This window comes from Ovis aries, chromosome 2 (genome assembly GCF_016772045.2).
Source record: "Ovis aries strain OAR_USU_Benz2616 breed Rambouillet chromosome 2, ARS-UI_Ramb_v3.0, whole genome shotgun sequence".
Taxonomy (NCBI): Eukaryota; Metazoa; Chordata; class Mammalia; order Artiodactyla; family Bovidae; genus Ovis; species Ovis aries.
This window is the reverse complement of record NC_056055.1, coordinates 203,613,549-203,641,137: the sequence shown is the minus strand read 5'-3', so window position 1 is coordinate 203,641,137 and position 27,589 is coordinate 203,613,549. Positions and strand designations below refer to the sequence as shown.

The window sequence follows — 27,589 nt, the reverse complement described above, 5'->3', positions numbered from 1 at the left end:
ACAAGAAATGTTTAAAAAATACAGCTATGTGAACCAATATTGGAAGGCTCAAGGAAAACATATCTATGACCCAAACATTTTCTACCTGTAAGACTAGGTTCTATTGGCAAAAAAACAAAAACAATCTCCAAGGCATAGTATGATAAAATTATATTTTATTCTGTTAAAAATATTTATTACATTACTAATTATTAATTACTAAAGATTTAAAGTGAATTGAACATATAAAGAAAGAGCAAACATATAAAAGGCATACTGCATTTTTAGTAAAAAAGCAAATCATGTTCAGCACTGCAGAAGCATGTATATAAAAACTTTTCAGTTTGGAAAGAGTCTTTAAAAAACAAAATCATTTGGTATTTTTAAAATCTTTAATATATGAATTTTAAAATTTTTTTATTTTACAAAATATTGCAAATTAGTATAAAGGACAGCTTGGGAAAAGATCTACTGGAAGTATAAAACGAGTTAATATTAACATCATTTCTCTTAAAAGTATGTTGAATGCCGCATTTATGAATAATTCTTTTAAAAAAGGAAAATAATCTCTAAGCTTTTGAAACTGAAGTCTAAAGAGTGGTGGTTTTCACCACTGAAAATCAGAGTCTGCTCATGGCTAAGGAGAGGAGGGTCACATGTTTCCAGGACAGCTTATCATACACATCAGTAGCAATCAGGCTGGATGTGGGAACTTTATACCCTGAACCTCAATAGTCGAGGGGATTTTTCAGCTAGGTCAGATCACAAAAATCTCCCTCCATGATCTTTGATATTTCTTTTAAACTTACTGTGTTTTTTGTGTTTATTTTAGTTCATTTTTAAACCTTTTCATCAAATTAAAAATACAATTGAAATCAAGACCACAGCTATGACTGTTATTGTCTACAAAGCCAGAGATTTAGGCTTGAATTTGCATAAAAATTATGTTGTCCTGACTCTCATGATATGCCAGCTATTTGAAAATAAAAAGAAGAAGAAAGAGAATAAAGTAGCAGCATTTTAACTATTGTTCAGTTGCATAACTATTGTCTAGTTATACAACTAAACAATAGCATCAATTAAGAGGAAAGAAGAGTTTTTTTCGCAGTGTGAAAGTAGGTTGCGGCATCTGTTTGCCCATGTTTTGCTTGTCATCCTTTTTGCTTACTTCGAAGTTCACCTTGGTTAGGATGGTCAGAATGTCTTCACCCCTGAAAAATGTAACAGAACCTTGTTATTACATATCTATGGGAGGAAATCACTATCATCTACTGTGGTTAATGATAATTATTTCCCTCAAAACATCAGGCATTTGAATTCATAAGGTGTTAAACCAAGGCCTACCCCAGCTTTCTCGGTAAAGAAGTTCTCAGAGCTTCATAACTTACCTTTGGTTTATTTGGGATCTTAAGACCATCCGAAACCTCAGTGTCAACACTGGATTTGGTTTCTTTCCCTCCTGACCTATTCGTACCTTACTCACGCATTGGAGAAGGAAACGGCAACCCACTCCAGTGTTCTTGCCTGGAGAATCCCAGAGACAACGGAGCCTGTTGGGCTGCCGTCTTTGGGGTTGCACAGAGTTGGACATGACTGAAGCGACTTAGCAGCAGCAGCAGCAACTCCAAGTACTATGTCACTTACCCACTAATCTCCCCAAGGCCCCTCAACATCCTCTGCCTCAAATTGGCATTGCTTCTGTGGATTCGTTGATGGCCCCATCAAACTTGAAGCAAGTAGAAATAGAATGTCTCCTGCAGCAACTCCACCCCTTTCTCACCAGCACCTCTTATCAGTTTAGTTGGGCAACCTGTTCATTCACCTCTGTAGCTAGCTCCCTGGAACCTTGCAGGTTCATTCACTGTCTAAGTTGCAAAATGAAAATATAGCCTAGATGTTATGGTTCCCTCTCAGTCCTTTCTCTGCCATGGACAATTCTTGCTCTTCACACACTTAAAACATAATAAGACACAAAACTAGAAGCAACTTGCAGAGGAGTTCTTGCTATTTATTCGCTGGTTGTATGTCCATTAGGTGAACTAAGCCATACAAAACTATCATTTAACTATGGAAACATAAGATAATAAATGAGAAAAAGATATTTTCCCACATGTTGTGAGCTTCAAAGCAGTCAAATTATTGGCAATATAAAAGGTTTCTACTCTTGGCTCTTAACTCCCACAAAAGGGTTTGAGGTTGGTGAGCTATTATAGAAGTCTTCCCTGGTGGCTCAGATGGTTTGAAAAAAGAAAAATCCACCTGCAATGCAGGAGACCTGGGTTCGCTCCCGAGTTCGGAAGATACCCTGGAGGAGGAAATAGCAACCCACTCTAGTACTCTTGCCTGGGAAATTGCATGGACAAAGGAGCCTGGTGGGCTACAGTCTATGGGGTCATAAAGAGTCAGACACAACTGAGCAACTAACACTTTCACTTTTGACAGAGTAAGAGAATGTTAAACATTGAAATTCCAAACTTGTTGAGTGGGTTCAGTCATGTTTCTGCCTAAAAACAGAGCTGTACTATATGATTTTGCCATCTCTCCAGCTCTATGATATACTGATGGCCCTTTGTGCTAAATAAAAGAAAATCCTCTGTAAGCATCTCAGGTTCTTCCATCTGTGAACTAAAGATCTTAACACTTGCTGTCTCTTTCACTCTGCAACTGACCTGAGAATCAGCTACGTGATCCACAACTAGACATTTGGAGATGAATGTAGGATTGAATAAGCAAAAATTACCTAGGACATCTTTCTCTCAGGTTCTGACAAAGCGATTGGATATACCAGGTCCCCTTCACGATGCTTCGGTAGGAAACACAGTTGTTCACAGTGGCCATCCCCAGCAGAAAGTCAGCCTCATCTGGGATATATCTCTTCTGAGGTGACGAATCCGCTTCTAAATAGGCTTCCCTCTGTTCTGAGTCGGTCTCAACAGCTATTCCTCTCTGGTACTTATCCCCTTGACAAGCCTGAATAAAAAAGATTTTGGGTTTGCCGACAAGGGAAGGGCATTTTGATCCAGTGAAGTAGGAGGTCAGCTCATAGATGGGGGCTTCTTGCCCATCGGAGCCATAGATGGTGCCCTTGTTTCCATGGGTAAGGATGCAGCAGATGAAGCAGTCTTTGGTTTTGTGGTCCTTCTTCTGGTAGGATTTCAGAACCTCACAGATTCCCTTTGCTGTTTGGTCTCTGTAGTGCACTATCTCAAAATGAAGTTCACGAAAGGTCTTGTCCAAAGCCTCTGAAAAGTGAAACAAGAAAAATCATATTGGGCCTCCCTGGTGGTCCAGTGGTTAAGAATCTGCCTGCCAGTGCAGAGGGTATGGGTTAGATCCTGGTCCAGGAAAGTTCCACATTCCTTGGAGCAACTAAGCCTGGGGCATAGCAACAACTGAAGCCTGCATACTCTAGTGCCCATGCTCTGCAAGAAGAGAAGCCACCACAATGAGATACCTACACACCAGAGAGAATAGCCCCCACTCACTGCAACTAGAGAAAGCCCACACACAGCAATGAAGACCCAGTGCAGCCATAAATAAATAAGTTTATTGAAAACAAAAGAAAGAAAAGTCAATAGTATACGGCAGTAATTCCTAGACCACAACCTAGAACTAGAGAGAACATTGATCAGATAAGAATTTGAACCAGAATTTAAGAACAAGACCCACTATGTTAGTGGCTGGATTCCATAGGGTTCTAATATTTACTGCCACTAGCTGCAAACATTTCCCAGTTCTCAGGCAAATGAGAAAGGGGAGACTGCTATTGTCTTTTCTCAACTAGTCTACAAGATGGATAAACTATTTTTAAGGCTTACTACCTAACCAGTCTAAAAATTAACTATACTACTTACATAACCAGAAAGAAAGCAAAACAAATTTTTAATACAAAATCCATATTTATTTTATCCTGTATCTTCTCAGAGCTGTTTATCAAAATACAAGATATGAATGCTTAAAAAGTCAAGTAGAACTAAAAGACTTATTACAAAAAAGTTACCCCTTCTCTACTCTTTCCTACTACCCAGTTATATTCTGTCCAGCCACTTCTGTGAAGGCAACCACTTTCAACTTTTAACTATTTGGGGGAGGGGGGTATAAGTCTCCATTTTGTAATGAATTTGGGTACATTTCTATTTATTTATTTATAAATTTTAGACTTTTGTATTGAGTTTCTATTGTGGATGATGAGCACTTGGTGTTCTTAAACATTTATAACATTTAGTTGAAGCAGTAGAAATCTATATATTACCAGTACTATGTAAATATAATATTCTTTAATATGCTTCCTTTCTAATTAAAATAAACCAAGCTATATGATGATAAATGATGTAGCCAGTGAACTTAAGCTCTATGGCTGTTTAAAAACCTTAGCATAGACTTGCTTGAATAAATAAATGTTAACAGAAAACATTCACAGAGTCCTGATGATTAAAATCAACCTATCTCAATTTTCCAAGTGCTACTGTATTTAAAAAAATAAGTCATTACCTGATGTTATGACTCATAAACACCATTTTCAAAAATTCTTTCATCAAGTTGAAATTCTTAATATCACTATGGATTGAGTTGGATTGTTTACTTTATTGCTTTTAGTTGTCATCATATCTACATTCACATGATGCAAATTATTTTTCATTCAACCTGTAAGATCTCAATCTTAGCCGGAAAAGACTGAGCCAAAGAATTTCTGGTTAGTTTAACATTTGAAAATGCTATTTATGTTAAGAACTCAACTTCTGCTGCACTCAGAGCCCAACTTCCATAAACGGTTTATACCAAAGCAATGTCTTCACCCAACACCTAATACATTCTCCAGAAGCTCTATGCATTTAGTTGTATTAAAAATGAAGTTTAGGGACTTCCCTGGTGGTCCAGTAGATAAGAATCCACCTGCCAATGCAGGGGACCCAAGTTTGTTCCCTGGTCCCGGAACTAGGATCCCACGTGCCCCTGGACAACTAAGCTCATGAGCCACAACTACTGAGCCCTCACTCTAGAGTCCTCAAGCCACAACAAGAGAAGCCACCACCACAAGAAGGCCACTAGCTGCAACTAGAGAAAGCCTGCATGCAGCAACGAAGACCTGGTGTAGCCAAAAATAAATAAAAATAAAGTTTATTGTTGCTTATAGCCTTTTAGTAAGAGTTAATATTTTATCCTTATAAATATATTGCTTTGATTTTAAAAATTAATTTTAAAAAAGGCAGAAAACTAGCAAATATATCAGAATGTTCTTCGTGTCCACAGGGAAATATGATTATATTCACCTTTTTGAAACATGTGGCCCTGTTGATGCAGCTTTTGTTCTCCCTTTTCAACAAAAACATAGGTATTAGAAATATTTCTTTTCTGTTCTACTGTACCTGCATCCAAGTGTGTTCCATTCCTATCCTTAAGGCTGTGAAGTTCGGGCACCTGCTCCCGTGCTATGCTAAAATCATAATTGTTAAAGATCAAACAGTATCCCCGAGGTTTGCTTGTCATTCGGTAAACTGTGTCGGATGTCTGGAAAACAAAAATCCAACCCAGGAGCTGACTCTCTGGGTCAGCTTTGGTTAGGCATCACCCAAGCCCAAATGGGATGCGAATGCACTTTCCATGGCCCCACCCCAACTTGGCACTGCTCCCCTAAGGAACTAGTTTCCATTCATTCCCCTGACAAAGGATCCCCAGACTTCTTCCCCACAGTTTAGTGTATAAGTCAGTGTCCCAATATTTGAGTCTCCTGAGCATTCGTACTTATATTAATAGTGTTGTTGTCATATAATTGTCATATAGTGTTGTTGTCAAATAATATTAGTATTATTTATTCTCATCTCTGCCCAAGGCACAGAACATCTGTGTCAGGGGCTAGGATTTATTATTCATTTGAGAGAGCTCAATCAGGAGTTGCGGGACTAAGGACTATAGTAGTGCTGTCTTTAGGCTGCCCCTTTGTGACCTTGTGATTCTCTTGGCTCTCTGATCATCTCATCCACGCTCTGGGCTAGCAGCTGAGGACCTATCCATCACACAACACAGCATGGTCCCAGGATTTTTAAAGCCGATGGCTTAACTTGGCTCTGAGGACCACAGTGACTGGAGGAGACAGACAGGTTATTCTATGGGTTACAATATCTAGGTTCTAGTACTTGACAGTGACCCGGGGACCTCCTGATTTCCCCAGGGCTGTTTTAGTGCTGAGATATTTAGCATTTACTGGGAAATCCATGCAGTTCCTCAAGGTAGAGGAAAGGGCCCCAAACTAGGGGGCTAAATTCCTGGCTCAATAACCTCAAGACTTGGGACAAGTTATTGAATCTCTCTTGCCCTTGGGGTCATTGGCTGATGGGTGGGGATGACGTCAGCAGAGTGCTTTACTGTTTACAAAGTGCCACATGACTTTGGCTAATCCTTGATGTTCATACCAAGAGAGATCTGGTGATTTGCTCAGAAGTCCACTAATGAATGGTCTCTCCTAAGCTTAATTTCAAGTTTTTCTCACTAGAATTTTGGCTAATAGCAATTCCTCTGCTTCCCTGGGAAGAGTGAATGGGCTGATGAGTAAGAAGGTGGTAAAGTGTTGAAGGCTACAGAAACATAAGTGATACCAGGAAAGGCAATTCTTGGGCCTGCTCAATGGGAGGAGAACATAGAGATGACTAGATTGTGAACATTTGCTGCTTAACGCCTAATCACAAAGGAGAAACAGTTCTGAAATACCAAGCTAAACGAAGACTTTGCTTCTTCCAGTCCTGCTCAACTTTCCCCCCAAAAGCCCCCTCCCATTTAGGCTGAGGCAGCTGCTAAAGGGATCAGGTTAGAGGCTCCCTACTCCTCTGTCCTCCAACTCTTCCAACATCTTTGGTTTTAAACTAGACATTTAACACACGGGAAACCAAAGAAGATCACCTTTACCAAATTCCAAAGTCACATTTTAAACTTGTGCTTTTGTGGAATTTTTCTATAGTTCTCAACACTTCATTAAGTTTCTGTCCCTTATTAGTTTATTTGAAAAAAAAAAAAAAAAGCTCAGGAACACAGTAACTAGAATCTGCAGCACAAAAGGGAAAGAAATGGGGATTTCCTGGTACCTGCAACTCACTGCCCTGTTCTCCTGGAGAGTCTGACATGGCCAGCATCTCAGAGGAGCCCTCCTCTGGAAGCGATTGTGACATATCTGGAATGAAATGTGACAGGGAAGATATTGGTTAAGAAAGAGGTGGCACCCAGGACAACATAAGGTCCCTTTTAAAATGTAAATTCACTGACTGCCTTGAACATAATATACTGCAGTCCACAGAATAAGGGAAAATCTTACTGCTGACTCATTCTGCCTGTATTTCAAACTTGCCAGCCTGAGGTTACAGGGTCTCTGCCTTTTGACAATTCCTTTTACATCTTCCCATGTGCAGAGAAGGTGACTAGTAGTCACCGCTATTAGGAGAGCAGGTCCATTAAGATGCAGATGTGGTAAAGGTTGTAGAGAGGAGACAATGAGGCTTGTAGTTTAGTCATTGTCTGACTCTTTGAGACCCTGTGGACTGTAGCCTGCCAGGCTCCTCGGTCCATGGGGTTTTCCAGGTAAGAATACTCGAGTGGGTTGCCATTTCCTTCTCCGTGGGTTCTTCCCGACCCAGACATTGAACCCACAACTCTTGCATCTCCTCCATTGGCAGGTGGCTTATTTACCACTAGAGCCACCTGGGAAGTAAATTAACTAAATAGACCTTGAAAACATATCTGCAAGTATTACCATTTGAAAATTCATCTGGATCTCTTTCAAGTCTCATTATTCTCTCTGAATCTTAAAAGAAACATACACATATTTGATTAGAAACAGTTGTGACATAGAAGCACCTGTCAATTTAAGACTACATTTTGCTGATTCACAGCTCTCAGGTTATTTATACCTTTTCTTAATTCTTCATAATCATAGATTTTCTTCAGCAAGCTCTTGTTGACCTGCTCACAGATTCTTTTCAGGGTGTCCAAGTTATTTTCCCCTAGGATGGTCCTCTTCTCCATCTCCACGAAAATATCAAGCAAAGTCTAGAGGGAGGAGAAATCAAGTTAGAAAACAGGATGGAGTTTTACTGACTTTTAGATTATTTTTTTTTTAATTTCCACTTCCTCCAAATTAGACACCCACCTAGCTTCCCAAGCTGATCCTCTTAAGTGGACATCCTGGTCTTATAAAGTCAATCAATAAACTATCAGGGAGGGAATTCATGTTTTCTGGCCCAAAAAGACAGAAATAAGACAGAGAAGAAGTCACCTCAGATGTCACCCAGTCCCCAGGCCCAACCATCTATGGACACTTTTATGTGAAGACAGTGAAGCAGCCCAGGCACATGGCAACAGCCCTGGGAACGGCCTCACACCCTACATTGCCTCTGGCACCCACGCACCTCCAGGCTGTTGAGGGTCCTCAACAACAGCTCAGTGACCAGTGCACTGCAACACGCACACACAGACAAACACACACACATACAGCATTACACCACAGCACAGACACACATACGTACAGACACACCATACCATATACACACACACACACACACACAAACACACACACATACAGCATTACACCACAGCACAGACACACATACGTACAGACACACCATACCATACACACATACACACACAAACACACACACATACAGCATTACACCACAGCACAGACACACATACGTACAGACACACCATACCATACACACACACACACACACACACACAAACACACACACATACAGCATTACACCACAGCACAGACACACATACGTACAGACACACCATACCATACACACACACAGACACACACACACACATACAGCATTACATCGCAGCACAGACACACATACATATAGACATGCCATACCACACACACACAGACCCACACATACAGCGTTACATCACAGTACAGACACACATACGTACAGACACCATAACACACACACACACACACACACACACACACACACACACACACAGAGTTCCAGGTCCCAGGTTTTTCAGAGACTGCAGAAGTGGGGAAATGGTCTCAGGCCCACCAGTGGCTCTCCTGGCTCTGCAGGCCCCCACACTGACCTGGGCTCCCACAACCAGCCTTTGTTCCTCACTCTGTCTTGTCCCTGATAATTAATGTGAGCAGCACCTTATATTATACAAAGGCATCATATCTACAGCATTCATTCCAGACAGCATTCTTCTCCCTTGGTTAAAAAGTGAGAATTCCGGTTGCTTTTACTGACAAGAGCTCTCTTTAGTCTCAGAAATCCCCACCAGCTGACTCACCGTCAGGGCTACACCTCGGGTGAGACACCAGGTCTTACCATGTCATCATCCAGCTTACATTTGGCAATCTCCTGGCTCAAAAAAAACTTAAAGTCCTTCAATTCCACTTTGTTCACATCTTCTGAAATCTGGAAAAGCAGGATCCTATAGGGGGAAACAGAAACACTCTAACTTTCTTCAATTATTTCCCATCTGATATATGGAGTCACGTGGACTTGGTCCTCTGGCCTCCCTTTAAAATAAAACCAGCTAATGACACGATTTATGAGCTGAGTCCTTGGAAAGAGGCTCGTGTTGTGACACTGAAGACTCATGGCTCAAGCTCAACTGTCCCACTCTTAATGGAATTTAAATTCCCCAGGGACTTCCTTGGTGGTTTAGTGGTTAAGAATCCACCTGCTCATGCAGGGGACACAGGTTCAATCTCTGGTCCAGGAAGATCCCACATGCTGCAGGGTAACTAAGTCTGTGTGCCACGATTACTTAGCCCATGCTCTAGGGCCCAAGAGTTGCAACTACTGAAGCCCACAAGCCCCAGGTTCAGTGTACCATAACGAAGAGTAGCCTGTGCTCTCTGCAACTAGAGAAAGCCTGTGTGCAGCAATGAAGACCCAGCACAGCCAAAATAACTAAATAAATATTTTTAATTTTTAATTAAAAATTTTAAAAGTTCCCCAATTTTAACTTTCAGTTAATATCAGTTGAGTGAATTGTGTTTTTCCCTTGTCCTTCGCTATAGGATTAAGATCTTGTTGCACAGAAAGAAAGAAAAGCTTTGATTTTGGATATTATTCTTTTCAAAACACACATCAGTTTTAATTATTCAATTAAAACTAGTCAGTGTTCTCCCAGCCACTCCCTTCAATAGGAAGGCCAAACACCTCCTCTTGGAACACAGGCTTTTGTGAACTGAGCCTAGTCTGCCTCTTCATCTCTGGCCATGCCTTACCACCATCTCCCCATTCCTCTCCGAACATACCCAGTTGCCCAGCCCCTCACCCTTTGAATTTGGGCCCCTCATACCCTCATTACCTTGTCCATCTGTAGACTGGCTTAAGGTGGTCCTAACCCGATGGTTGGTGTCTTTAAAAGAAGAGGGAACTTTCTCCCTTAGAGCCTCCAAAAGGGAACCCGTCATGTTAACACCTCAAGTTCAGGCCCATAGGCTCCAGAACAATTAGAAAAATGATTTCTCTACTGTGTTAAGCCTTTGGCAGGACAGACAGCCCAAGCCAGTGCCGTTCTTCTGACAGTATCTGGAGTCATGGGGATTAAGCAGTCATTGGGTATTGCAGACTGGCTTATGAAGTGAAATTGTGGAAGCTGTTTAACCTTTAGGATGATTGGTTATTACAGCGGGTGTTTCCACTGTATGGCCAGGGATAGATTAGAAATGATTATCTTAAGACTTCTCTGGTGGAACAGTGGGTAAGAATCCACCTGCCAATGCAGGGAGCACGAGTTCTATACCTGGCTGGGGAAGATTCCACTTGCTGTGGAGCAACTAAGCATGTGCAGTGAAACAACCAAGCCAGAGTCTTGCAACAACTGAAGCCCACATGCCTAGAGCTGGCATTCCACAAAAGAGAAGCTACCACAATGAGAAGTCCGTGCACTGCAAGACAGAGTGACCCCTACTCGCCACAACTAGAGAAAGCCCAGGCGCAGAACTGAAGACACACCCAGCACAACCGTTAGTAAGTTAATAGATGAACATTTTTTTTTTTAAATGGTTATCTTATACCATTAAAAAAAAAAACACACACAATTATTGTGGGGGTCCAGCCTGGCCAATCCAGAATGACTGGCAGCACACACCTCACTGAAGAACTTAGTAACACAAGCCTTAAAGTGTATAATAAAAGCCTAAAACCCTGTGGAGAATTTCATAGTCATCCACAAGTAGATGGGAGGGGTTCTCGAGTGGGGAGCTGCAATGCTTTATTTAATAATAGGCAAAGTTGAGTGCATGGTATGAACATCAGCAAAGCAGAGGCATCAAGATAACAGACATGTAACAGAAAGGAGAATTAGAATGCTTAAAGCATGGCTATTTGAGTTTCAGTGGCTTCCCAGGTGGTGCTAGTGGTAAAGGACCCGCCTGCCAATACAGGAGACATAAGAGACACAGGTTCGATCCTTGTGTTGGGAAGATCCCCTGGAGGAGGAAATGACAACCCACTCCAGTATTCTTGCCTGGAGAATCCCCATGGACAGACGAGCCTAGAGGGCTACAGTCCATAGGGTCACAAAGAGTCGGACATGACTGAAGCAGTTAGCACATGTACCTATTGGTAATGTTTCACTCTGTAAAGAAAATTTTACTTTATTGGTTTTAGCATTTTTTTCCTCTGAATTCTGCATAAAGTCTCTACATTTCTTATCCTGGCCTTGGTGAAACTTCTTACCAGAGCCTCCAAAGTCACTCCATACAGACAACCTATATACAATATCAGCCCTGCCCATAAAGATGTATCCATTCAAACCCACAGCTCCCAGGTCCATACCACGGAGGTTCTCCCCACCTGTAGGCAGAGATCTGGGCCCTGCCAGGTATCTGAAGCTCCCTCTTCATCTCTTCCTCGCTGGTGTCCAAGTAGTTAAGCAGCAGATCCAGTCTATTCACTTGGAAAAGCAGCTCCTTCAAGAAGGACAGATTGCTTTCCTCCAACATTCTCTTTTCTTGGAGCCTCTGGAATAGCATCAAGGCATCCTTAATGGGTTCCTGCTTCCTATATGGGATGTGGTCCCGGCTTAGGAACTTGAGGGCAGCCAGGTCGTCACTGCCCAGCTGCTCTCCAATTTTATAGAGACATTGGGTGAGATCCATGCTTTTCAAGTGTTAGGAGAATGTAGTTGTTACCTAGGTTAAAACACAATGTTATTTTCAGATGAGGAAGAAAACTACCACTTACTGGTTTGTTCCTTCATCAAATGCTATTACATCTACTATATGCCAGACATTTTGCTAAAGATACAGGGAAGAAGAAAAACAAAATTAAAAAAAAACATACAAACAAACAGGTTCCCACTCATTATCATCTTGGAACATAACACTGTTTTGGAAAATAGATTTACAAACTAATCAGTGGTCAGAGAGTTGTAACCAGAGCACAGGAGAAATATAGAGTCTTAACTCAACCTGGGAGAAGGGCTTCCTGGAGAGGAGTCACCTTTGGGGAGAAGATGGTGAAGGACAATTCTTGAAGGAAATAATGTATGCAAAAGATGGAAGCAAGAATGTTCAAGTCAGTTCAGACAGGCATGGGGAGCTCAAAAAGTAACCCTGAAGAGTCTGAAAGAGGGAATGGTGAGACAAAGGGATGGAACTGTGGCCAGGAACCATTATAAAGGGCCCAGACCATGGGTCAAGGGGGTCAGGCTCTGTCCTGGAGATAACGGGGAACAAAGAAAGCATCGTAAGCATGACAATGATGTCATCCAATTTAGTATTAACATTTAAAGTGTGGGGGACATACATATATGTATAACTGAATCACATTGCTGTACATCTGAAACTAACACAAAATTGTAAATCAACTAGACTCCAGTATAAAATAAATATTATACTTTAAAAATAAAATGAAGTGTAGAGGACAGATTGGAAGGGTTGGAGGTGGGAAAAGTGATATGATCTGGCAGAAACAATGGTGGTGGGAGGACACGATGCAGTGTTGTCCCCCAAGGGCCTCAAGACTGGCTCTCTAGTCAAGAACCCTAGACTGGAAACGGAACTCAGAAGAACTTGGTCAGCCTTTCCACTCAAATTATGGGGTATTTTCACACGTTGCTATTGTATAGTCGATAAGTCGTGTCTGACTCTTTTTTGGCCCCACGGGCTGTAGCCCGTCAGGCTCCTCTATTCATGGGATTTCCCAGACAAGAATACTGGAGTGGATTGCCATTTCCTTTTCTAGGGAATCTTTCTGACCTAGTGATCGAACCCAGGTCTCCTGCATTGGCAGGCAGATTTGTTACCACTGAGACTCCAGGAAAGCCCTATTTCCACATATTGACTTGTTTGAGTGGGCTTCCCTGGTGGCTCAGATGGTAAAGAGTCCACCTGCAATGCAGGAGACCTGGGTTTGACCCCTGGGTCAGGTAGATCCCCTGGAGAAGGGAACAGCTACCCACTCCAGTATTCTGGCCTGGAGAATTCCATGGACAGAGGAGCCTTGCAGGCTATAGTCCATGGGCGTCTCCTAGAGTCAGACACAACTGAGTGACTAACACACACACGTTTGAGCAGATAAGAAAGGGAGAGGGTAGTGTTTCAGGAAACCACAGACAGGCTTCACACAAGTAGCCCTGAATCTGGAGTTTTCCCCCTTGAGCCCCTTGAGTCACCATGGATTTCTCCTTCACCTTCCCTGCTCTGATAAGCCTATATTCTAGGCACAAGGAACCCTTGGAGCAGGGTTCGTGTCAGACACAGCATAGTAACAAGACTGGGACATAACTACACGAGGCGGGCTACACGGTCACCGTCAAAGCCAGGCATCTCACCAGCACCTAAGTGTCTAGGCAGTGGGGCTGTGGGGTCAGACAGAACTTAGACCAGAACCCACGGTGGGCCTGGCCCAGGCCTGGGCAGTTCAGAGCCTCTTAGGGTGAAATTCTCCTCTGTAAGGTGAGATCAAAAGAACAACCTCTCCTGCAGTGTTGTGAGTATGAAAGAAAGTGAAAGTGATAGTCGCTCAGACATGTCTGTCTCTTTGCCACCTCATGGACTGTAGCCCTCCAGGTTCCTCTGTCCATGGGATTTCCCAGGCAAGAATACTGCAGTGGGTAGCCATTCCCTTCTCCAGGGGATCTTCCCAAACAAGGGATCAAACCCAAGCCTCCTGTACTGCAGGTAGATTCTTTACCTTCTGAGCAACCAGGGAAGCCCCACTTTGAGTATGTAACACCTATAATGTTTGCAGAGTAACGACCAACAACTACTGAATAAAGGCATGTTTACCTGAAAGAAGGGAAACACCTTAGCTGTGGGGCTGGACACTACCGGCCCCACAGCAGGTGGTTATAAGTGTCCGTGTAACCTGAACACTTCTCTTACCCTCCTAATTTTCCTGCTTCTTCACTGGAAACCAGTCGGAAGCAGCAATTTTCAACCTCTCCATAGTTAAAGAACTTTTCCTTGAAGGCTTACTCAAATACTCCCTTACCTCAGGGCTACTGTCTGCAAACCTTGAACTAGAAAACCTTTAACCTCAGCTCCATCACTTGCTTGTTCCCACAGACTCTGTGCCCCTGGGCATTTTGCTTGACATCAAATAATCTTAACCTGTTTGGATCTCTTTCCTCCCTGAAGCAAGGCTCCTGAATTTTTAAGCTCCCTGCATTCACTGACATTCTTGGATGAAACCACGAATCCTCACTATCACTTGAGGGCTGATAGAGTGAACCAGGACCTGTGTATTTTGTACATCAGATACTAAAATAGAAACATTAAGATAAATTTTAGTATTTTTTAAAAGTGGCCCACAGAAAAATAATTTCTTTTAAAGTAACCCTAAAGATTTTGAAGCTTTTTAGCTTTTCTTTTTAAAAACACTTCCAACCTCCCAATGCTGATTATAGAACAGTGGGGTTTTTTTGAAGGGGAAGGGTAAAAATTGAAAATATAATAAATTATAACATGTTCACAGTTGTCATTATCATACATCACATGCACATAAAGATACATTTATATAAAAAACAAACATGTACACCTGGGTTTTTTTAAATCCACTTAATAATTAGAATGAACGTTTACTCTTACCATAAACATTCTTCTTTGGCATATTTTAAATATTTCTTGAATTCCAGCATGTGAAAATAAAATTTATTTTAAGCAATTTTCTGTTTTTTTACTGTTAAAATGATATTGCACTGAGGGACTTTTTCATATATCCTGGGCATACCTCTGATTATTTCTTTTTTTAGAATTGGAATCATGGCAAAACTTTTTTTCACACTTTTGGTCTAGAGCTGGCATTACTGTTTAGACACAGTGTTTTCTTGATTAGGGAACTGTAGGGACAGTTTCTTGGGAAGACGCATTTTGTTTTACATTGGATTCATAAAGACTGCAGAGCCTAGATCATTCACTGCAAAAGCAATCAATTATCATAAAAATATTTTGATATCTTAAATATTTGGCCAGCACCTAAAAGCATAAATTCAAAGTTCAACAAATAAAACTGCTGGACATTCCAGGGAACAGACTAGTGAGTTCATTCCTTAAATCACACTCTATCGGAGCACACATGTGCTCTACAGGGTTTGTACATATCGACAGCATGATATGTAAGCTTGAACAGCTAGAAACATCCCAAAAGTCCTCCAATAAAGGAATGGCTAAGTCAACTACAGTATGGTCACACACAGAAAGTTGTGCAGCACTTAAGAAGATGTCCTCCACCTTCTGAAATTAAAATGCATAGATATTTAAGATGTGTTATGTCAGTGAAGATATAATAACCAAGAATCATATAGCTACTTTTCAGAAACACTCAAACAATACGATTAGATTTTCAGTGATTATAGACATACCTATAAAAGCAGAAAAAAAAAAAAAAAGATACAGAAATTCTGGAAAGTGACATACCAAACTCATAAAGTGCCTAGTTTTTGTGTTCACAGATCTTTGAAGAAAATACATTGGTTGCCTGAGAGGAGAGAAACTAGAGGTCTGGGTTTGGGGGAGGCCCGGATGTGGACAGGAAGAGACTTACTTTACATTCTATACCCTTTGCACAGTGTGAATCTTTACCATTTGCGTGTGTTACTTATGCAAAATGTACATGAACTTAAATTAAAAGCTCTACTTAGAGTTCTATTTTTATTCCAGTATATGAATCTGGAAAGGATATGAACTGGGTCCAGCTCTGCTTAGTATCATTAAGTCCAGTGTCCTTAGATCTTTTAACCAGTTCTAACCATTGCTAAAATATCATTTTACAGAATAAAATCAACCACAGAATCAAATGAAAGCAGAATCTCCTTTTTTCCCCTCTGCAGTTGTTTTCTGATATTATAACAATTATTTTCTGACATGATTTTCTGACTATGATAACAATGCTTTTTGTATTCATCTTAGAAAATACAGGAAAGATAAAAGAATAAAAATCACCCATAATTCTATCATCCAAAGTTAAAAGCCCTAATCAAAACATTCCAGACATAAATTGTACCAATGTTTTCAGTCTCCCAAGGCAATAGAAATAAAAACAAAAATTATCAAATGGGACCTAATCAAGCTTACAAACTTTTGTACAGCAAAGGAAACCAAAAACAAAATGAAAAGACAATCTACAGAATAGGAGAAACTATGTACCAATGATGTAACTGACAAGGGCTTAATTTCCAAAATATACAAACAGTTCATACAGTTCAACAACAGCAAAAACCCCAACTATAAAATGGTCAGAAGACCCAGAGAGACATTTCTCCAAAGAAGAAATAGAAATAGCCAATAGGCACATGAAAAGATGCTCGACATCGTTAATTATTAGAGAAAATGCAAATCAAAACTACAATGAGGTACCCCTTACACCAGCCAGAACTGCCATCACTAAAAACTCTATAAATAACAAATCCTGGAGAGGATGTAGAGAAAAGAGAACCTTCCTACACTGTTGGTGAGAATGTTGCTGCTGCTGCTGCTAAGTCGCTTCAGTCGTGACCAACTCTGTGCGACCCCATAGACGGGAGCCCACCAGGCCTTGCTGTCCCTGGGATTCTCCAGGCAAGAATACTGGAGTGGGTTGCCATTTCCTTCTCCAATGCATGAAAGTGAAAAGTGAAAGTGACGTCGCTCAGTTGCGTCCGACTCTTCACAACCCCATGGACTGCAGCCTACCAGGCTTCTCCATCCATGGGATTTTCCAGGCAAGAGTACTGGAGTGGGTTGCCAGTGCCTTATCTGAATGTAAGTTGGTACAGCCACTAATGGGATTCCCTGGTAGCTCAGATGGTAAAGCATCTGCCTGCAATGAGGGAGACCTGGGTTCAATCCCCGGGTTGGGAAGATCCCCTGGAGAAGGAAATGGCAACCCACTCCAGTACTCTTGCCTAGAAAATTCCATGGATGGAGGAGCCTGGTGGGCTACAGTCCATGGGGTCGCGAAGAGTCGAACACGACTGAGCGACTTCACTCACTCACAGCCACTATGGAAAATAGTATGGAAGTTTCTCAGAAAACTAAAAATAGAATTACCATATAATCTAGCAAGTCCACTCCTGGGCATATATCCAGACAAAACCTCTAATCCAAAAGGATACATTCACTCCTATGTTCATAACAGCACTATTCACAATAGCCAACACATGGAAGCAACCTAAGTGTCCATCAACAGATGAACAAATAAAGAAGATCTGGTATATATATACAATGAAATATCACAGCTATAAAAAATAATGAAATAATATAATTTACAGCAATCAGACATTGTCGTACTAAGTGAAGTAAATCAGAAAGAGAATGATGAATAAGATATGATATCACTTATCTATGGAATCTAAAATAGGACAAATGAAACGGATTTATGAAACAGAAACAGGCTTGTGGTTGCCAAGGGAGAGGGGGTAAGGGGCAGAGATGAAGCGGGAGGTTGCAGTTAACAGATGTAAGCTCCTATAAATGGAATGGATAAACAACAAGGTCCTGCTGTACAGCACTGAGAACTATATTCAGTATCCTATGATAAAGCATAATGGAAAAGAATATTGAAAAAAATGATGTGTGTGTGTGTGTGTGTGTGTGTGTGCGCGTGCGCGTGCGCATGTGCGTGTGTGACGGAGTCACTAGCTGTGCAGCAGAAATTAACACAATATTGAAAATCAACTATACTTCGATTTTTTAAAAAACTTAAAATAAAAAACAAAGATAGGACTTCCCTGGTGGTACAGTAGATAAGAATCTGCCTGCCAATGCAGAGGACACAGGTTCCATCCCCGGTCCAGGAAGACTCCACATGCCTCAGAGCAACTGAGCCTGTGCGCCACAACTACTAGCCCGCGAACCTAGAGCCTGCGGCCTGCAATAGCAATGCGAAGCCAGCGCACCGCAACTGGAGAGTAGTCCCCACTCGCCGCAACTGGAGAAAGCCCAAGGCAGCAGTGAAGACCCAGCGCGACCAAAAGCAAACAGATAAACAAGTAACTTTTTAGAAAAACAAAGATAACTACCTAATAATATTTTACTGTCTTTCCTACCAAATATTTTAGTACTGTTTATACATTTTCCCTCCTATTTGAACACACTGTACTTCTGAGGTATAAGTGTATTTTTCCACTGATAATATTATAAGTACAACTTGACGTGTTTTTTTCCCACAACATGGATTTGAAAATCTGTAAGTTATCTAATCATACACATAGCCAATAATTTATCTAACCAGTCTCTGATGACATTTTTTGTTGTTGTTCAGTTGCTTAGTCGTGTCCGGCTCTTTGCAACCCCGTGGAATGCAGCATGCCAGGCTTCCCTGTTCTTCACATCTCCTGGAACTTGCTCAAACTCATGTCCATTGAGTCAGTGATGACATTTAGGATGATCTTACAATACAAATCTCCAATGCAACTCTGATTATTTTATTAGAATAATTTCTTAGAAATAGCATTATTGAGATGAAAGACATAAAGCTTTTTAAGGCTTTTGTTACCTATTCAATAGCACTTTCTGACATACAAAAAAATTCCAATCCAAAGCCAGAATGACATGAGTTTGAATATAACATGATTGGCTCCTGTCCTCTATAACCAGGTCATTTCATTTTCTTTGTAATAGCTTGGCAGTGCTTTCTAAGTGATTTTTACATCACATTAAAATGGACACTTAGTAGGGAAAGTACTGGTGAGGCTTCTTTCCTGACCCAGGTTTTCCAAAACACATTGTGGTATAATATTGTCTTTGTTTAGGTCACCCATCTCTCTGCTCGTAGTACCTGGGAAGCACTATTACCTGCTCCAGATTTTATACCATTAACCACGGACCACCTCTAGATTAAGATCTGTAGGAAGAGGAACTAAAAGGCACTTTTTTTTTTTATGGGACCTGGCTTTATTGCATGAGCTCATAAGCCAGAAACTTTATTAGAGTAATATTTTAAAAAGAATAGTCATTGCTCTATTTTTCTCATCCTAAAGTAGTAAAAGTAACACTTTTTCCTTAGAGAACTTTTAAAAGAAAAATACCACTTGGAAAAATTTAGAAGTAATTTTGGGGTCACATTTGTGGGTTCTTTCCCAATTTTATTCACATATATGCATATATAATGTATGCATATACATATGTAGAATATATCAATTTGAATATATTGATTTATATTGCATGCAAGATAGAGGAGAGGGGTGGGAATGGAAAGGCCTTCAGAAGTTTTCTTTTACTTTCAATTATACAATATCTAAGCAATAAGCCCACATACATATATTTGTATTATATGATATGTAACTATATCTATTATTTTTATAATGTGTGCCCCAAAGTATTTTTATATAGCCAAATATTTGTATTATGATATGTAAATGTTTATAACATATAACGATATAAACATAAAAATATTTTTCTTGTCTCATTTACTGCAATCCTCTCTAGAAATTGCTATTATCGTCTTCACTTTATTACCATGAAAAATCAGTTCAGAAATAAACTAGTGAGAGGTATCAGGCCCAGATTAGAGCATCTCAAGAGGCTTAGTGACAGACCCTGCAAAGATTTAGATTTTATTCTAATTGCAGTTGGAAGCCAGTGAAGAAATTTAATAAAGACACATAATCAAAATATTTTTAAAGATTATGAATTACTTAAAATTTTAAAAGACTAAGTGAAGTGAAGTGAAAGTCACTCAGTCATGTCTAACTCTTTGTGAACCCATGGACTATACAGTCTTTAGAATTCTTAAAGAAACCCCCCAAAGAAACAACAAACAAAAATTCTTAACAAATCCACTAAAGCAGAGAGAAGATCAGAACCTTACAACCAAGCTGGTATGCGCTGGAGCCTGGATTTAAACCTCAGCACCTCATCCCAGAGTCCCGAATTAGCACTGCCTGTTACACCACAATTAAATTGCAAATAAATCTCATCTAATCACAAACAATCCTTCTAACAATATTCTAGCAGCATCTTAGCTCTCTCAGTCTAATGAAAAACTACCTCAAAGCTGGAGAAAATAAACCCAAAATTTGTATTCCTCTTCTGAGACAAAAATATGTGTCTCATTCACAGCTTAAGAGTACTGGAAAGTTAGTCTCAGGCCTGAAAGCCCTAGGTAATAGGATGGCCATTCCCTCCAGTCCAGGAGGATCACTCCGAATTGGGGTTCCCATTCCGAATCAGGATTCCCACTCCAAATTGGGATTCACCCAGAACCTGCCAGAGACCCACACAAGCACTGTTCACTGCAGGGCCCCAGCCAGCACTATCACACAGCCCAGAAAAGGTATCCACATTCCAGCCAAATTAAAAACCTACCAAACTGAACGAAGGTATAACTTCACCTGTAAATGCTTAATCTCACACTTCCAAACCAATGCTGGAATGAAATTCATAATTCCACCTATGAATGGTTAACTCCACAAATACTGATTATCAATCTATTGCCATTATATTACTCCCTGTACTGTTCTTTACCCTTTTAATCCCCCCACCCCCATCCCGCAAAGATAAATAAATAAACAATTGAGTGTTTAGCACTGTGTGTGTGTGTTTCTATGTGTGTCTGTTTAGGTGTGTGTGTGTTTATGTTGGTGGTCTGTGGGTCGACAGACGGGTAGCTACAGCAGCAAAGTCAGTTGAGATTTGAATTTTGGTTTCTATTCTTCGATAAGTCTGGCTGGCATAAGGGTGAGGCCTCTGTAAAGATGAATATATTTGGAGTATTCCCCCTCTAAAACTCAGGAATGCATCATCTACCAAAGCTGGAGGGGCACGGACATCTGGGATCTCTGAACCCTCACCACGGCCTTCAGAGGCACGGCTAACTCTCCCAGTTTCTTCATCTACACTCAAATACTAGGATTACCCTATGGGCCCTTGAACCTGCCAGATCCCATTCTCAGTAGCCTAGAGAGTTCTAGATTCAAAGGCCTTCCTCTCCAAAGTCCCATCAGATCTTACCAGAGGCGAATCCTGGAACCTTCACAGCAGCAGCCACTTCACGGGCCTCTTCTCTCAGTACATCTAAGACAGGAATTAGAGTCAAATGAAGAACCAACAACGTAGCTCGCTTACTTCCTGTTTTCAAAACTCCTGAGTCACCATAGGCTGAGTGAGGCAGGCCAGCCTCCAGGCAGCACCCGCATCCTCATCTCCAAGAAGGAGCCCGTGGAATAAGAGGTAGGTGCTGGATGGGGACGCTGGCCATCTGAGACTTGCCTCTGGCTATGTGACTTTGGGCAGGTCATTTTCTCTTCGGGGCTTCTGTACCACATTCCAAAAGGAAAAAGGAACTGAATGATAGCTAAGAACCCTTTCTTTTCCTTTTCAGAAATATACAGATTTTTATGGGTTCATTATTAAGACTTCAATGGTTTCCTTCAATAATACTCATTGAGCACTCCTGAGTGGTCTTGAGTTCTGGAACTATGGGCCCTCACTATGGTTCAGAGGGTCTACTGACCCCCACAGAAATTCTCATGGTTTCCCCCACCTACATTCATATACAAGATCTCACCCTCAGCAGTCTAGGTCTAGAAAACTCTAGAATCATATTGTTTCCTCCCAAAAGGCCCAGCCAAACTCACCAAAGGAAAAATAAAATCCCAGGGCCCTCACCATGGACTGGGACCTGGAGATAAAACAGAGAACAAAACTCACTTTAGCCCTGCCTTTTGGCTCTCATCAGTTGTTTTCTGATGATTAAAGTAGAGGAAAAAAAAAAAAAAAAACCTCTCTTCTTTGAAACTACATGTTCTCTTTCCCCAAATGGAGTATTAGCTTTCAGAGGGCAAATTTCACAGCCGAGAGGATTAACAAGATAGCTGAAAATGCCCCTCCACCTGCAGAGAGCTAGGTAAGGGTTCTGTGTTCCTTTTGTGCCCTTAACTTCCCTTGACTCTGCCCTGAGAACTCCGAGTGAGAAGGCAGCCACAGAATGAAAACCTGTTAGTGGCTAAATCCTATCCCAGGAAGTGCCCCCTTGCTCTTTTCTTGCAGCCTCCTAAATACATCCACCCAATATCTGTCCTGCTGTTTTATGGCTGGTTCCTATCCTAGGCTGTGATCTTCACAAAGGCAGGGACCACATCTTTCATGTCCATGTTTCCAGTTTGTGCCACAGGAGTAGAAATACCTCGAATATACAAAGGTCTCCTGCAGATCAACAAGGAAAAGAAACCCTGACGAAAGACAATGGATCTGACTATAGAGTTCCTTGACAGAGATACTCAGATGGCCAAAGTGTGCGAATGATACTCAAATTCATGACTAAGCTGGGGAATACAACGCAGGTATGAGCTACCTACTTTGTACCTATCAGAATGGCAAAGGTTTGCAAGCTGGAGCCAGCCAAGTTCTTGGTGGGCCAGTTCTTCTATAGCCCTTATATAAGTTGTAGAGACTGTCCGTCATGGAATAATAAGCAGCGGTTACAAAGTGGGAGCAGGCAAAACACATAGAACTTAAAGTACAGAGTGCTTACTTGCAAAAAATAAAAAATAAAAAGTCAAAAACAGAACAAGCAAATTACAATATGAATACTAATACATAACATGTAATAATAATTGCTAACACTTACTGGGTACAGAGCAACACCAGTCACTAAGTGGCTAAAGCTGTTATTATCAAATAAATCCTCACAGCTACCTGTTGAGGGAGTGTTAATCCCACTAATGATGAGGAAACAGAGGTACAGAGAAATTATTTTCTTGCTCTGGTCACAGAGTTTAAGACACAGTGTACACACACAAAACAATGGTACATTTCACAAAGATACAGAACAATTAAGGATATGTATCATAAGATGCGGAGGGTTGTCTTTGGGAGCCGGCTTCTCGGGTGGCTCAGTGGAAAAGAATCCAAGTGCCAATGCAGGAAAAGCAGTTTCGATCCCTGGATTGCAAAGATCCCCGGGAGACAGGAGTGGCAACCCATTCCAATATGTTTGCCTGGAAAATCCCATGGGCAGAGAAGCCTGGCGGGTACAGATTCTAGGGTTGCAAAGAGTCAGACATGACTGAGCGACTAGCAAACACACACACTTTGGGAGCCAGCGAGGAGGATAGGAGATAGGTTGGGGAGTGGGGAGATCCAAGAAAATGGATAAAGCAGGGCAGGGTCGGGGGGCCCATGGGTCCCCAAGACCAAGGGTTTATAGGGAATCGGGATCTGATTGAGTGATCAACTCAACCCTCTGCCCCAGGACAAGTGGTATAGAAAATAAACATAAAAAGGTAAATAAAGTCTTCTGGGAAATCTAAAGTAAACCAGCAGGAGACAGTGTACCTATACTCGAGGCAGCAGAGGAACTGGCGCGTCCTCAGATTAAAAAGTAGCAAAGCCAGGGGCTGTGGTTCAGATAGGAACCCACTCAGAACCTGGCACTCTGGCAGGACTGGGAGGTGACTTCCCCGGGAAGTCCTCGAGTGAGAAAGGCGGCATCCAGAAGCCAACTGGGCACCAGGCACTCACCTGCTCCACACAGTCCTGGCAACATCCCAGCCACCAAACTCTCGACGACAAGACCCCACACTGCCTAACTTCACACTTCGTATTACTGAGGCTCGTTCTTAAAACCCAGCTGGAGATAAATCCCTGGAAATGAGGCAAGCGGGAGGGGGAGACAGGAGGTGGGGTTGGAAACGCCTCCAGGAAGAAGTTTACTTTTACTTTCGATGCCTCCACCAGGCTTTTATGCCTGCCCCTGGAAGACTCACTTCCTGGTTCTCTCCTCTCTACGTTCAGAATTTGCTACCAAATTCCGCAGGGCTTTAAAAAATCTTGAGATAAAAGAAAGAGAACCTGTGAAACCATTGCCTTCCAGCAGAAGGGCAAACTCTGGTCTTCAGGAAGAGAGAAAGAAAATTCCTGAAGAGAGAGAACTAGAAAATAAACTTGATTTGGAAAGCTGGAAAACTGAGGTGACTCACTTGAACAGAAAATGTTTCTTATTTAAAGGAACCGAAGCCCAATTTCCCTACATTCAGAAGTGACCACAGACATGCAACTAAACTGCATGTCAACATGCAAACTAAAAACCAGGAAGCTGGACGTGTTTTATTGGAAAGCATTTTACTCACTGCATTTAGTGTTTATCAGCTCTCTAATTTTTAAAGAGACTTGAGACTGCCTGTGGCCAGTAAAATGTCATTCTCGCTTGAAAGGGGTCTGCAGAGAAAAATGCTTCCTCTGTTCTGTGGCCTGAATCTTAGCACTGCAGCCGTGGACAAGCTCCCCAGATCATCTGGCAAGAACTCTTCCTGGGTCCAAACAGATCTCTAGCTGAGTTGTGAGGAAATTCAGCACCAAAAGGGGGTGAGGTCCTGCCCAGCCCTAAGCAGGGGTAACCATCCTTGTCCAGTGCTGAGCCCCTGGTGGGGAGGGGAGTGTTGGGGGGAGGGGACAGTGATGTGAAGACCTCTCCTCTGGGAGTCTGAACCTCCCCAGCTTTTCTTCATCCTCCACCCTCTCCCCACCCTCTGCCTCTGTTAACTGTTTGAATTTTTTAAAGAGTTTTCTGCCTTTTTGTTTTCACATCTTCTAGATTTTAAAACTACGACACCAATAATAATGCAATATCTGTACGTTGCACCTTTACATCAATTATTTCTCATTCTCCCAACAATGTAGAGGATCCCGCATGTCATGGAGGAGGAAGCGGAGGCTCAAATGAATATATGAATTCGAACTCAGTCCAGCTGGATCCAAAACAAGGATTTTTCCACCATAACACACTATTCCCTCCCCCAAAAGTTAGGATTTGAAATGAACCATGTGGATGGAAGAGTGCTAAATTTAAACTCACATGATGACCTATGTGCAGAGGTCAGAAGGTCACCTAAGAAAAAGGAGGCGGCCTACAGGCACCAGCTAACAGCATAAAAATTCTGTGTGTGCCACATGTATAACCACCCAAACTGGTTCATTTCACTTTCTGAGTAATTCGCAGAAGTGGATGCTATTTTTGCTCTCATTTGAGCAAGGAAGCTGAGGTTTGGAGAGGTGAAAGACTTAGACAAATATCTTCAGCTAGTGAGTGGCAGGATGAAGTTTTTGTGCCTCTCTAAAACCCTGAAAGGTTAATCAGTGTCTGAACATTAGTACACACCCATGGCTCTCAACTTGATTGATCTGAGGGTTAACTGATTAGGTTTCTAAATTGCCAGTCTTCAGGCCCCAGCTCTGAAATTGCTATCTGAGCAGAATTACAGGAGATAAAACAGATTGAGCACTTAACGGAATGCCTGGACCTCCCACAGTTCTTGGTAAGTAATCAGTACCACTGTTACATAAGCTCACATCTGTACAATGGCTATGAATTACTAGACATATAGTGCAGTTGAGGAAGCTAAGTTCAGTGTCGATCAACTGACAAACTGCATGGCCAGCACATGATCCCAAGATTGTCGCACTTGAGCGTTTACCCCCGTCCCCCAATCCCTGGCTTGGAGGAAATGGATGAGCCACCACAGGCATCTACGGAGCAGTACTGAAGATGAGTGGGGAGGTTCAGGGCTTCAGCCTGTCATTTGCAAGGCACTGATCCTGTGCTCTCTTAGTCTTAAATCTGTTTTTAAAAGGAAAACCTATAAGGACTTCCCTTGCAGTCCCGTGGATAAGACTTCCTGCTTCGAATGTAGGAGGCACAGCTTTGATCCATGTCAGAGAACTTAAGATCCCACATACCTTGGAACATGGTCAGAAAAACTAAAATAAAATATTTTCTTTAATGAATAAAAGAGGACAAATAATTAACAAGTAAATTGTAACCCTCAAGTTGGTTAAATTCCTTTTGTGATTTACTTGCTCTAACCAGGTTCTTAAAACTCAACATTCAGAAAATTAAGATCATGGCATCTGGTCCCATCACTTCATGGCAAATAGATGGGGAAAGAGTGAGAGACTTTATTTGGGGGGGCTCCAAAATCACTGCAGATGGTGACTGCAGCTGTGAAATTAAAAGACGCTTACTCCTTGGAAGAAAAGCTATGACCAATCTAGATAGCATATTCCAAACCAGAGACATTACTTTGCCAACAAACGTCTGTCTAGTCAGAGCTAAGGCTTTTCCAGTGGTCATGTATGGATGTGAGAGATGGACTATAAAGAAAGCTGAGCGCAGAAGAATTGATGCTTTTGAACTGTGGTGTTGGAGAAGACTCTTGAGAGTCCCTTGGACTGCAAGGAGATCCAATCAGTCCATCCTAAAGGAAATCAGTCCTGAATATTCATTGGAAGGACCGATGCTGAAGCTGAAACTCCAATACTCTGGCCACTTAATGTGAAGAACAGACTCATCGGAAAAGACCCTGATGCTGAGAAAGATTGAAGGTGGGAGAAGGGGACAACAGAGGATGAGATGGTTGGATGGCACCATCGACTCCATGGACATGAGTTTGAGTAAGCTCCAAGAGTTGGTGATGGACAGGGAAGCCTGGTGTGCTGTAGTCCATGGGGTCACAAAGAGTTGGACATGGCTGAGTGACTGAGAGACTGAGCTGAATTCAACCAGTTTTCTTGTTTCCACCTTGAGCTATGTGTCTGCGTGATTTTAACATCAAAATGAACAGTGTACTTGGTTGTTATTCCTGAGGAAGCTGGAAAGGCTGGATGTGTTGCAGTTCAGCATGACATGGCGGAGCTGTTCCCTGCCCAGGACAGGCAGAGGACCGCCTAGTTTGACTTAAAAGCCAAGAGGTTTCCACTTTCCTGAATCACAGCTCCTATTGATGGCCTGCTCCAGAGACTTCTGGCTACTAACCAGCAAAAAACAGACTTGAACCTGAAAGTTTCTGTAAGAAAGCTAGGAATGACTAACCCTCCTGTTCACCAACTGCAGTACACTGATCTGGACTAACCTCAGGACATTAGTCAAGGACAAATACTGACAGTGAAACAAAAATCCCCTGAACAAGCATCTTCTGTGGTCGGTTACTTCTCTATTGAGTTATGTACAACTGATCCACAGGCCAGGTGGCTGCAGGCCAGGTAGTCTGCTGTGTGGATTCAACAGGGCCCCTCCTGCCCCTTTCTCAAGTTGGCCTTGGCTCTGGCCCTAGAGTCTTGAAGAGAGTGGTGGAGGGAAAAAAAGATTGCATTCCAAGCCAGCTGTTTCACCTCCTCCAGGCCGTGCAGGGAAAGACTCAGCCAATTCTCTAATAAAAGTTTTTAATGGCTGGGGTTTTA

At 41.8% G+C, this 27,589-nt stretch overlaps 1 protein-coding gene and 1 long non-coding RNA gene across 10 annotated transcripts; one reads left to right on the top strand and one right to left on the bottom strand.

The window, feature by feature from the left end:
• Positions 1-135: 135 nt before the first annotated feature.
• Positions 136-24,071, bottom strand: CASP8 (caspase 8). Of its 8 annotated transcripts, none has more exons than XM_012142477.5 (11): positions 23,876-24,071; positions 21,991-22,034; positions 21,365-21,427; positions 11,784-12,121; positions 9,297-9,402; positions 7,875-8,013; positions 7,718-7,768; positions 7,056-7,141; positions 5,346-5,487; positions 2,720-3,221; positions 136-1,190 (listed from the first exon to the last, which is right to left on the bottom strand). In XM_012142477.5, the coding sequence occupies exons 4-11, from the start codon at positions 12,086-12,088 to the stop codon at positions 1,055-1,057; spliced, it is 1,467 nt and encodes a 488-aa protein (XP_011997867.1). In that variant the 5' UTR covers positions 12,089-12,121; positions 21,365-21,427; positions 21,991-22,034; positions 23,876-24,071; the 3' UTR covers positions 136-1,054. The 8 variants fall into 8 exon arrangements, with proteins under 8 accessions (XP_011997867.1, XP_042100893.1, XP_042100892.1 ...); XM_042244959.2 differs by lacking the exon at positions 5,346-5,487 and adding an exon at positions 5,250-5,292; XM_042244958.2 differs by lacking the exon at positions 7,718-7,768.
• LOC121818832 (uncharacterized) lies at positions 21,490-27,589 on the top strand. 2 transcript variants are annotated; one of them, XR_009599386.1, is made up of 3 exons: positions 21,490-21,583; positions 22,515-25,668; positions 26,220-27,589. It is a non-coding gene; the product is annotated as an uncharacterized LOC121818832 (long non-coding RNA). The 2 variants fall into 2 exon arrangements; XR_006058970.2 differs by having other exon boundaries at positions 22,515-27,589.